Raw genomic sequence first — 12,690 nt, 5'->3', positions numbered from 1 at the left:
TGGTTAGAGAAAAAAAGTTCCCTTTTCGTTGAAGCCTTAAAAATCAAGAATCAATTCACAGATAACCAAACTTTTGAATGTATCACATATCAAGGTAAAAAAAAACCCAAAGATTTTGAGGAAACTTTGCCATGATGATAATCTCAGACTACCAGTTGCTTGCATTTTGATTGAGTAAATAAGGGGTTTGTATAGCAAAACAAAGTTACCTTCCAAAGAACCATACAAGTAGAACAAGGAACATAAATCTGATGGCACTTTTCAACTAACATGATGTAATTAATTTGGTGCCATTCTCGCCCAATGGAATATCCTCAAGTCGTAGATTTCTTGTCTGTTATACTCGGCACATTTTGCTGATTAGTAATGTTTGTAGTTGTTTGCTTGGGTACTCATGAACTGCTGTCTATATATAGTGTGCTATCTCTTCTTCCCATGATGCATTAGTTTTCTATCCCATGATGCATCAGCTTTCTATCCCATGATGCATTAGCTTTCTATAAAGGGAAAGACAGAAGTGAGGACTGTGGAGGAGGCTCCTTTCTACATGTCTTTTTCTCATCATTGTTAATCTTAAGATGGCCCTTCCTCTTTCTAGCTTCTCACTGGGGTTAATAAATCATTTGTCGTGTCTTGTGAGGCTCTTTAATATCTCAGAGATTCTGCAATAGGTCTCATACAGCTAGGCTTTGATTAGCTATTTTTCATTGTCACGTTTATTAGTTTGGAACACTAGTCGGTTCATATTTATGGAACGGTTTATATTTATGGAACGGGTGGGTGTATGTCTATGGAGCTGAAACAGATGTAGAGGAGTTTGTCAGTTTGCAGGCTTACTAGGGAAATACAAAGTTTCTTCTTGTTGTACAGTACTAGTTTTGATAACCATATGACCAGAGAGTCAGTTGAAAGTTTATTGAAAAATGACCGATTGATTTCTGTGGCAATTTAATTATTCAAGGTAAATAGAGACAATTTTGTAATCATAGCTAATAATATTTGCTTTTTGACTCAAGATTCCAACTGGAAACTTGTTCTAGAACTATTTGCTGTCAGTAATATTGGGTAAATTTATCTAGTGATTAACAGCAGTAAGGTTTATTATTATTATTGATTCTGATGCAGTGTGGCATTCTTGTTTTCTTGTAAAATTAAGAGTTCAGTTTACCTGTCAGTTAAATGTTCCACCTTTAGAGGCTGAGACAGTTTCTGTGATCCGCAGCAAGGTGTGATAAACTTGACCTGTATCCGCAGCAAGGCGTGAAAAACTTGACCAGTATCCGCAGCAAGGCGTGATAAACTTGACCAGTCGGAGTATCATGAATTTGAAGTATTATGAGATGCTGAATGTGATGTTGTTGAAGACATACAATACTTCAAGTGAACTGATTATATGCAGTTTAGCATGTGTTTTGAATGACAATTGCAGTACTAGACTAAAATGGTGGATGTTTGATTCAATGTTCTTTATTTCACACCCAGGTTGTATTTGCAATGCCCTATGATAGCCCAACCCCTGGTTACAAGAACAACACGGTCAACTCCATGCGACTCTGGTCTGCCAAGTCACCTAACAGCTTTAATTTAACTTTCTGTGAGTTGATAATAAGTTTTTTTGTTCTCCTCTCATTTCACCAATAATTTTAAAGGTGGCACATTGTCTGCTTCACATATATGTACTGTATCATCATATGTATTATGTAACCATATATGCACATCGTCTGTCTGGGTACATTGTGGCATCTGTAATGTTACAGTGGCTGAACACATGTCTTATGTACAGTTGAAATCAACAAATGGCTTATGTATGTATGTATGTATGTATTTATATCCTCCTGCAAGCAGGAACTCAAAGCTGCAAGCTGACCGAAGTCAGTCCCTTACATTCATATTAACGTCCATGATTATGAATTGTCAATTGTCAACAACTCTGTAACTGGACGACATACATTAATCTTGGAGTGACTTAATCTGGGGACCTTATGATTGGAAGGCACAGGCGTTAACCACTGGGCTAACACTCCACGCTTATCCTCCCCCATAGTCTGCCATTTTCTTTTGGTGTTTACAAAGACCTTTTTGTCATTAAACAAAATTTGCCCATGGATGGAAGGTTTCATATTCCGTTGCTTTGCTAAGAAACTGTATAAACACTTCAATTTACAGAATTTTTACTAATCTTGTTCAAGCTGTAGATGAAAGACACAGGCACAGAACATTAGGCATTCATGTTTAGATATCTCTATCTTTTCTCTCTCTCTTGTGAACTGTTGACTGTGTATTTCTCTGGGGAATCGGGCAGCCACATTGCCAGATGTCTTTGTCACTACTGTAACCTTTAAAAGACATTGTACGGTGCAGGGAATAAAATATGACAGTTTGAATTTTGCATACCAATGTTTGAATATGATTTTATGTGTTAATTCTGTGTGTAACTACTGCTATGCAAATTTCATTGCCGTAGCAGTTTGACAATTTGCATGAACATTTTGCCGGCCAATAAGTTATTTTCAGTCTTGTCAATGTTGAAAAATAACTGCCATAACATTTAGTTATGAAATTGCAGACTCATTTTGATCAAGAATTTTACATAATTTGGACATGTACATGATGGATGTTTCAACAAACAAGCAAAGGGCCTTACACACGATGAATAGCTGTCTGTGTAAAGAATTTAGGTATTGTCCCACAAACAGGGTGAGACAGCATTTTTAATAAATCATGCAGAAGATGGATGCTCTGACAAGTTTCCATAGCAACCTCTCATAGACAGGAAAGGAGCCTTCTTTTATTCATCCAGTATTAAACGTAACCAAGCTGTTCCTGTCTGGTATCTATGGAGATCTATGTTTTATTTAAGTTGGAGGAAGTGTGCATGATATATGATATAACCACTTCATTTACATGAATTATCCCATTTTCCCTGTCTAGCATATATATTTCTTGGGAATTCAAAGAGTGATTCAAAAACAAGAGATATCTATAGAGAACAAAATGGAGTGTTTTCTCTAGAGTAATATGCATGTCAGGAATATGATTTAAATGTCTATCTAGGCACGATACTGAACATGTACAGACAATTACGCAAAGTTTTGACTTATTTTAATGTATGTCTTTCCTGATGAGCTTCCCCTTAGCGTCACTGGTAAATATCCAAACCAGTAAGTTTTGGACTATGCATACATTGACATGGTTCTTTTGTGTGGGTAAACTTTCTCTGTATGTATTTCTATTCCCTATCCAGTTAATGATGGGGATTATGTTGAAGCTGTATTGGACAGAAACCATGCTGAGAATATATCTAGGGTGCTATATCCCAATGATAATGTGAGTAACATTTTAACTGCCTTCGTATATATAAATTATCATCCTTATGTATTCTTGTCTGCATTGTCTCTTTGTTTTAAGGGAAAACTGTTTAATGTTAATCATTGGTCACACTGATGGAAAGCTAGTTTCTATACTTAATCCAATATCAAATCAGAAAATGGCATAATTCCTTTGGGTTGCAGTACAATTACAAAAAAAAACAAAAAAAACAACAACCTTGTTTTGAAAATAAGTACTTGATGAAATGTGGCTAAATTTAGGAGCAGTGACGGAAGGGTGGGGGGGGGGGGTAGGTCTAGCCATTCCAAACTGAGAGTGTGACCCAATATGGCAATTGATGATACACTGTTAGGAGAAGATGACTTGTGTTAAACGATGTAATGTGCCAATTAACTGCAGAATGCCCTTCTCATTGTAAATATTCCCTAGCTATGTGTGCATCTCTCACAATTGCTCTGTGTACAATTTCCACTTGCACGAATTGGTCTCTTCTCTTTTGTAGGTGGTAGAGGGCAAAGAGTTGCGTCTGAAGCAGGAATATTTCATGGTTGCTGCCACCTTGCAAGATGTGGTTAGACGGTTCAAGTCATCCAAGTTTGGCTGCAGGGATCCCGTCAGGACCGACTTTTCGGCTTTCCCTGACAAAGTGAGTTATGTCTCTATAACAAAGCATCAGTTTTATGTCACATTTGAGCAGTATAGGCCAAGAAAGAAGATGAATTTTTGAGCTGGCTGTTGGGTTAGAAGTATGTCTTCCCTCGTCTGATGGAGTCTACTGTGTGAGACTGACAGGAGGGTGATTAGTGAAAGTAACTGGTTTGATTGAACATGTCAATACTGTCCTTTGACTCTCGAAATGGTTTTCTCTTTTTATCAGAAGAGAATAGGAACATTTGAGTCATGCTAATGGAAAAGCTATATAGATGATGTTTTGGCATTCTCAACCATTTAGAGAGCTTTTCAAGTTTATCAGATGATTGCAGCCACAATGCTAGATGTGCTTTAAATCACAGCCTGTATAACAACCTTAAAAATAATTCCTGAGAATGTCATTGGAAGTTAATTTCTTAGAAGATAATTATCTCTTAGTCTGAACAGCTATGAAGTGTAAGTTATTACCAGTTATATGATCCAGCCACAGTGGATTCCATTAATTTTGTCTGTCATTTCTGTCACTACTGCCATGCATGTTCACCCTCATTCAAAGTCTCAGACTATGTCTTTAAGTTATAATAAAGTGACGCAAAGTTTGCTGTTAGCACCATGGCAGTATGTGTGTGGCTTTAATAATTGCCTAATCTCTTCGCTATAAAGTTAACATGACATTAATGTTTGTTTGTCATAATGTGAACGATATGATCTAGTGAGTCATGTTAATAGGTTAAAGAGAAAGGTTTATCATGAAAAGCATAATTGGTGTCATTTGGTGATAAAAGTTTGCCAAAGAGGAAAAACCATTTTCCTGACTAAACTCTTTTATGGATATGTGAGAATTTCTGGTGGGAGTTTAATTTCTGCTCGGATGCACCTTAATGCCCTTGTTGCTCATACAAAACTAGCTGAAGATAAACCACTCTTGACAGCTTTGACAGAATGCTTTATGTTTAGTTCAGGTGTTATTGGGAAATTCACAGAGAGTTTTTAGCTTGATCCTTATAAAGGAGCTAAATAGTGATGCCAAAATGATAGAGATGCCAGCATAGTAAAAAATTATGTAAAACCTCACAAATGCACTTTTAAGCATTCTGTTGACAGTTTTGGAATATCTGTTTACATGTTAGTCATCCTTTTGTGACAAATTTGGTTTTAAAAGTATTCTTGGTGACAAAGAGTGAAGAAATTTAAGAGTGAAGTAAAATCTTTATTTTTTTTTTTCATGTTAATACTGGAATAAACAAACTAGGCTAATTGAATCAAATGGGAAGTAAATATGCTATAGCAATTGATGTTCTTGTTTACAACATTTTGACTTTATTGCTATAATACTGAAATTTCCTTTCTTGCCAGGTGGCTCTCCAACTCAATGACACACACCCTGCTTTAGCTATTCCTGAACTATTGAGGGTATTTGTGGATGTCGAGAACTTGGAGTGGGGTAAAGTAAGTTGTCACAAAATTAAAGTTTATGTGAACACAAGACCAGATTGTGTTAAGTTTGGTAGGTATGTGATGCAATTTTTACCCATTTTCAAGGAATGTATATAGACCACTTCAGTGTAAATATTTTAACATTCTTTTTACCATAAAGAAGGTTGGAAAAGGACAAAGGCTTTCGTCCCTTATTATGTTTGAATTTTGTTAACATTTAATTACTCCAATAAATTCTCCCAAGCCGGAAGTATGCTCCAACTTTTGACTTGTGTGATGCATTTAAGTAAACACAAATGATTTCTGTAAGAAACAGTATAGGGTTGTAGCCTGACATGATGGTGTGTGTGCTATTCCGACAAATAAAAGTGAATTAAGGAAGGTCAACAGATCTTAATGCTTTTTGATAAAGGAAAAGCTGTACTGACTTATTTTTCACTTGAAAATTTCTGGGAAAAAGTGATGTAGTGCAAAAGCTCATTTTGTATCAAAAATAATTCTTATGTCCTAGGCTTGGGATCTTGTCGTTCGTACGTGTGCATACACCAATCACACTCTTCTACCGGAAGCCTTGGAGCGCTGGCCAGTCGATCTTCTCCACAGATTACTTCCTCGTCACCTTGAGATCATTTACGAGATCAACAGTCGTCACCTTATTGTGAGTATTATATCAAATCCTTGACATTTCCAGCTTGGAAATTGAAGGGAAATTTTTTGTTTTTGCTTTTGTAACCTTTTTAATATTTCAAGGTTTTTCATATCAATCACTCCCCTAAATGGATCATCTTTTCCATCTAAGATTCAATTTTATTGTTTACGTGGGTACAGTAAAGGTTTTTTGTGATTAGTTATATTATCGTATAGAACTCCAAAATAAATCGGATTATTGTTTCCTTGGCGAAGGCAAAAGAAAATCTGTGCAGTTTTGGTCATGCATGCACATATGTGTTTGTGTGAGACATCTTGACTTGTTAACACGATAAGTAAAAGTCTATATGATGGGCGAACTTCAAATTTGGTATGTGGATGGACCTTAATGAGTAGAAAGTCACTGTCATTATGTGCAGAGGTGGAAAATCGTTTGTTATCAATAGATGCCAAGGACTGGAAACTGTATCTGTCTGTCATTCTCCAGATTTCACAGAATACTGTATATGAGTAATCAAATTTTATTATCTAAAAGTTGATCATGTTAACTCTGTAACTCCTTTCATTTAAGAATCAAATTCTTGCTGCAGTCTGAGTTTGTGTGTACCCTTTACAGGTCACACTAGTATCGTTGCGTGATTCGTGCATGATCAGTCTATAACAGAGGCTCTCAATATGTGTTTTACGGACCAACTCCACCCTGCAAAAGAAACTCAGCCCACAATCTTGCACTTATTGGGTATAGAGGCCATTTAAGTCTTAGGTTTGAGTATATTAATGGGCTATTTTACGCTAGGTAGAGTTAGGTATGGATTCTTTCTGGCCCTTTGCTTCAACCAATGTTTCCTTGTGGCAACTGGTACACATGAAACAGGAAAGTTGTCCGCAAATTTCTGATTTTAAATTCTGTTTTTTTTATTTTTATCAATCATCAGGAAGTCGCCAAAAAATATCCGGAAGATCCTGATCGCATGCGTCGCATGTCCATCGTGGAGGAGGAGCATGGGAAGAAGATCAATATGGCCTTCTTGTCCATTGTTGGTGCCCACGTGGTGAACGGAGTAGCAGAAATCCACTCAAACCTTCTGAAGAGCAGGGTGTAAGTTTTTCATTTAAAACAGCTTGTTGGGATTTGGTTGGTAGTTTGTTGCAATATTTTGATCAAGCCTTGTGTATGTTGTTCAGAATACAGTTTCAATGAAAATCATCATGATTTTATATCATGATGAATCTCATTGAAACTTAAGTTTCAATGAGAATTTGCAGGTTGTAATTGTTGGCGAAAGTAAGAAGAAACTCACCTTTGTACCTTCAATGTAAAGGACAAGGATGTAAATATCAATCCTAGTGTATATAATACTACTGCATTGAGATCCTCCATGGTTGTATCTGTTCATGTGCAAGGTTAATTATCAAAGTAAAGGTAAGAAGAAACTCACCTATGTATCTTTAGTGTAAGGAACAAGTTTGTTGTAAAATTTTGATCAATTCTACTGTATGTAATACTACTGCAATAATATCCTCCATGGTTGCAGCTATTCATATGCAAGGTTAATGATCATAGGTAAAGGTAACAAGAAACTCACCTTCACCAATGTTAGTTTGCATAAATATCCTGGTCATACTTTAGATTTATACACCCACACTTACATGGCAAACAAAGTCTTCAAATAACCAGATTATGGGTATGAAATACAACAAGTAATGACATTACTTACATCACTGTGAGGTGATTCAGTTAGAGAATCACCTGGGACGCATCTAAAACTGATACATGTACACTAGTAAAACACCAATAGGATGTACATAACATTCAGGTACTAACATGTTGTCATGCATTGTGCCTACCCTATATAGACATATTAAATTACTGCTCATAGGACCTGCTGGTAATAGTATTAGTGTCATGTCAGGTTCTTGTTCCAATTTACAAAGCAGAGATGGATATGCGAGTAACACAAACAGGTTAATGTTTCATCTCTGGATATAAAACATTGAATATATGCATAAAGTGAGCTGACTTTACGGATATATTTGGCCATGACTGTCTGACTCTTCCATTTTATCTGCTTGATCAGTTGTAAAATAATTAACCAGAGCTGAAGATAAAACAAAACAGAAGATATCTAAAAAATGATCATCAGAATTATTTTATTTTGAAAATGTTGGAATTTTTCCTCCCAATCTTGTATTGCTGGGTTACAGTTTGATTGCATCTTTCATGTTGATGTTAAGTGCGTTTAAAATATACAATTTTTTCTTCTTTCCTATATTGATTGAATATGTTTATCAGTACATTGGTATAGCAATAAGTACCTCACTGTTCTACTGTGCCGGTCACTAATTGGTTCGTTACCTAGGAAATTTACAGTCAGTCTCCACAGAGGAAAAGAAATTTGCCTGTAAACCTGGAAAGTTTCATTTTGAGGAGAAAAAGAAAGAAAGAACATGTTTCATTTAGTATCATTTCCATATTTAGCTTCAAAGATTTCTTTGAGATGATGCCAGAGAAGTTTCAGAATAAAACCAATGGAATTACTCCAAGAAGATGGCTGCTGTTGTGTAACCCTGGCCTGACTGATGTTATTGCAGAGGTAATGTGGTCACTTCAGCCATTTCTAATGTACTTCTTCGTTATACGTAATTCAATTTAAAGCCAGATGTGTTCTGAAACCTTGATTCAGTTTTGGACTCTGAGTGCCATTGCTAAGGTAATGTGGGCACACCAGCCCTGACAAGTGTTGTTCTTGAGTTCTTGAGCGCACAATGAAATAAGACCAAATATGGTCTGTACTTAGATCTTGCTGTGTCATTATAGGTGAGGTAACGAATGGGACTTGTTTATAGTCATTGACAGGAAAGACAATTCACATGTGGCACTATAGTTTTGATGTATCAAAAGATTGTTAATACATCAGAAGGTACTTATTTCTAAAGGAGATATATTTGTTCAATAGCTCTTACGATTGAATGTATTATATACATGCATGAGCTTTTTTCGCGAATTTGAGGAATATCTGTGATTTCTTTTCTACCTCGGGGACAAAACTATTATCCTAACACACTGTAACATACGCAAACTGGAGCCTATACTGCAATTTTTGCAAAGTTCTTTGATTTTTTTTTTAACCCAGGCTCATCCCTGTATATATATTGTAATGGAAAGTTGATTCAAGTACTTCTTGAAATTAGAGGCAGATGACATGTCCTCATATGTTATAGTTGTTGTATGTACTGATTGAAAGGGGAACCTCCTTCTTCTCTTTGGGAACAGGTGATTGGAGAAGATTGGACCACTGACTTAAGCTTGCTAGCTGAACTGAAGAAATATGCCAACACCACTAACTTCATCCAGTCAGTTCAAAGAGTCAAACAGGTACAAATGAATGGACGTTTGTTGAAAATAGGTTGTCGTGGCATGGAAATGATGGGGTAGGTGTTGTGAAAGGGGGGGGGTGATGGTCATTCTTTTCAGGAGTCTTATAATACTCTTGTGAAATATGTCTTGCAGCATTACATAGTTGAAATACTTAATGTGAGTGGATTATTTTAGCACCTCTCTGGTTCTGTTTAGAAAGTCTTTGGATATGGTAGCATAACTAAATTTGTGTGAAGTTTATTTTAGATTGTTCATAGTTTAAAATGTCAGAGCTATGAAGGAGGTGAACTTTCTCTCGTATCTCATTGACTATTTTCCAAATGGTTGATGTATGACTTTTGGATCCTTTAACTAAACTGATTTTATTATATCGTTCTTAACATTTTTTTTTTTGACTAACAGGAGAACAAGATGAAACTAGCGCAGTATCTACAGAAGCACCATAACATTACGCTAAACACTGCCTCCATGTTTGACATCCAAGTCAAGAGGATACACGAGTATAAACGCCAACTGCTCAACTGCCTACACATGATCTTGCTATATAACAGTGAGTTATAGTAGAGTCTTTAAGACATGCAGCTGTCTTCAGTCAATAATGAAAATGTCAGAGCTCTTGGAAGTAAACTATTTAAACATTAGATATACAGTTGCCATAAATCTTTGTACTCAATGTTTAGTAGTGCGTTATGTTTAGTGTCTAAGACATGTCTGGCAAATTTTCAACAGATATTGACAGCTATTAGTTAGTTAATGTTGGTATGGGGTACACCGGGGTAAATGAACTGGAAAGGTAAAGCCAATGATACCTGGATTGCTGGTTCAATGTGTGTGAGTATATCTCTTCTCATTTCTTAGGTATGTATCACCAATTTTTGACAATTTAAGCCACCTTCAACTATGTCATTAGGGAAACAGTCCCCTTACACCGAAGGTGCAAAATTTTCCACTTGAATTGTTGCCAAGTGGCTGCTTATCTGGCTATACCACACATGGTTGAGCAGGTTTTGTAAGATGAGCAGGATAAGAATGACCACAAGATCGCTTATGCGAACTAATTTAATCAAACCAGTTTCACAGGACAGAAGGGATTATATGCACTTCAATGAGCAATCAAGACAGTATAGAGTGTATAGCTGAAATGATATTGACTTCTTAACATGTACTGTGTTGAGTGGAAGACTTAAAAAGACATTTAAAACTCATCTCTGTACATGTCAAGACCTCAACTATCTTGTAACTATGTTTCTATGTAATATATAAATAATAACACAGATTTAGGATGACAGAAAAGCGAAGCGGGGGGGGGCGGAATGATACTTCCGCCCCTCCATATCTTTCACAAGGGGGTGCGGGGGGGGGCTGCGTGATCAAATCTCCGTATATTTATTTAACTCGGTTAGCGTAAAGCAAACTTCTCCCGAGGACCTGAAGTATCATAACCAATAGTGAAATGAAAAATATAATAATATACAATAATAATAAGAACATTAATATAAGAAAATGAATAATGACTGGGAGTCATTTTTCCAAGAACAGGAGCCATTTCTGAAATCACGTAAAGGTTGCCACATATTCCAAACTAGTATAAGCGCTTGAAAAGAAGAACGATAGCCGCCCGTTTTTTCCCTTCAGATCTCAGTACGAGAAACATGTATTTTATTTGTATAATAGAACAACTTTCGTTAATATTTTCCGACCCTAGCTATATGTCGATTTTACAAAACCTTCATGAAAACAGACTTTTTGAAAATGGATTTTGAAGCTCAGTCAACAATTTAAGAAATACTTAGGCCTACCGTTAAAATACTGGCGTCAAAAAATACATTTCGTATTTATTCCAATAAAGATCCACAACGGATAACAATGCTAAGTAGAGCTTACTTAAAGAGAAATAGAAACTGCATTTACAGCATGGTCATTTTAAGTATCCAAGTACTATACAAAGAGATCGAGTTCACCGAAACATCCCTTTTCCTTATCACCTGAGGAAAACCGTCTTTTATAAATTACAGTAGGCCTACCATACAGTACTTTACATTTGATACAAAAGTTTCTTCTATACAACAGTTTCCCAAAATTTGTAAGTGTCGCAATAGTTTAAGTTTTAACCAAGGGCAGTACCATTCATAATTTGCATATTACACCAAAATTTACAATCGGCGTCCAGATGGCGGGAAAATGTAACATAATGTTCAATCTGTTGGGTCGTTCCCATGGTGCGATGAACTTGGGCAAGTTGCCAAGTTCGAATGTCGATGACCTACTTATGTTCCGTGACCAATGTCAATGGGAATTATGTGGGTAAAAACTCGTGTTTTTCCACGTGTAATATATATAGAAGTTTTACGTAAGGGGAGCGAATTTCGGGGCGGCTCGTTGATTGTGAGGAAGCACTTATCTAATCATCAATTTTTGTGAAAAATATCGTACGTTTTTTTCCTCCAGAAAATGTTTTTGACTAGTAATTGGAAACTCAATGTATCAAGAAGTACTGGGTCTAGACCTTATCATTGCATTTTGGGGGAAGACAGATCTTCAAGTGCAAAATATTGTTTTTTTTTTCATTCAAGGTTATCGTGGTTTTCTTGCGAGGTGTATACGGCGTAACTTTCGATGTAGGCTTAGAATTAGGATCGGCCGATGGCTACCTAGTTTGCATGAATTTTTACCTAAATTCAATTAAATTTAACGGGAATCACTAAGCATGTCAGAAAGACAGGACTCGACTTACTACTAATACTTTAAGTTTAAAAGTTCACAATGAAAAGTTTTTAACTATCAACAAGTCCCCACCTCTTTGGAACTTCAGACAACAATAATGTAACTTAGGGGCTACATAAATACGGGATTATAAACTACATATATAAGAATAGTACAGATTTATTTATATCGTTAATCGGCTGTTGTTTACTCCAGAAAATATACTTTCAATACGTACAATATCAATCTTCGTACAAAAGTTCTTAAAATAAAAAAAAGTAGCGAAAGATAACTAGAAATGACATCGTGGAACCCCCCGCATTAATAAACGAATCCATTTCATTACAGCATCAACTCTCAAGTACCGAACAGCAGTGTGTAACAGTACCGTACCCTAGGCTATAATAATATACAGTCCCGTGCGAAGATGGATTTAATTTGATATGCTCCCTTCGGTTTTGGATCAAAAATTATTAAATCGTTATAATTATTATAACAAAATGTGGTGAAATGTATAAGGGTGAGATTTTGTACATGGGAAC

General features: G+C 36.1%; 1 protein-coding gene across 1 annotated transcript in view; it reads left to right on the top strand.

The window, feature by feature from the left end:
* LOC139971492 (glycogen phosphorylase-like) overlaps window positions 1–12,690 on the top strand; it is a 53,633-nt gene that overhangs the window by 29,080 nt on the left and 11,863 nt on the right. Inside the window, exons 6-14 of the mRNA XM_071978022.1 lie at window positions 1,483–1,594; window positions 3,245–3,327; window positions 3,833–3,976; window positions 5,338–5,430; window positions 5,930–6,076; window positions 7,002–7,165; window positions 8,546–8,660; window positions 9,341–9,442; window positions 9,848–9,995. Coding sequence (XP_071834123.1) covers window positions 1,483–1,594; window positions 3,245–3,327; window positions 3,833–3,976; window positions 5,338–5,430; window positions 5,930–6,076; window positions 7,002–7,165; window positions 8,546–8,660; window positions 9,341–9,442; window positions 9,848–9,995 — 1,108 coding nt within the window. The remainder of the gene's footprint in view (window positions 1–1,482; window positions 1,595–3,244; window positions 3,328–3,832; window positions 3,977–5,337; window positions 5,431–5,929; window positions 6,077–7,001; window positions 7,166–8,545; window positions 8,661–9,340; window positions 9,443–9,847; window positions 9,996–12,690) is intronic.

The sequence above is a fragment of the Apostichopus japonicus genome, chromosome 8 (genome assembly GCF_037975245.1).
Source record: "Apostichopus japonicus isolate 1M-3 chromosome 8, ASM3797524v1, whole genome shotgun sequence".
Lineage (NCBI taxonomy): Eukaryota > Metazoa > Echinodermata > Holothuroidea > Aspidochirotida > Stichopodidae > Apostichopus > Apostichopus japonicus.
This window is presented reverse-complemented; position numbering and strand designations above follow the sequence as displayed.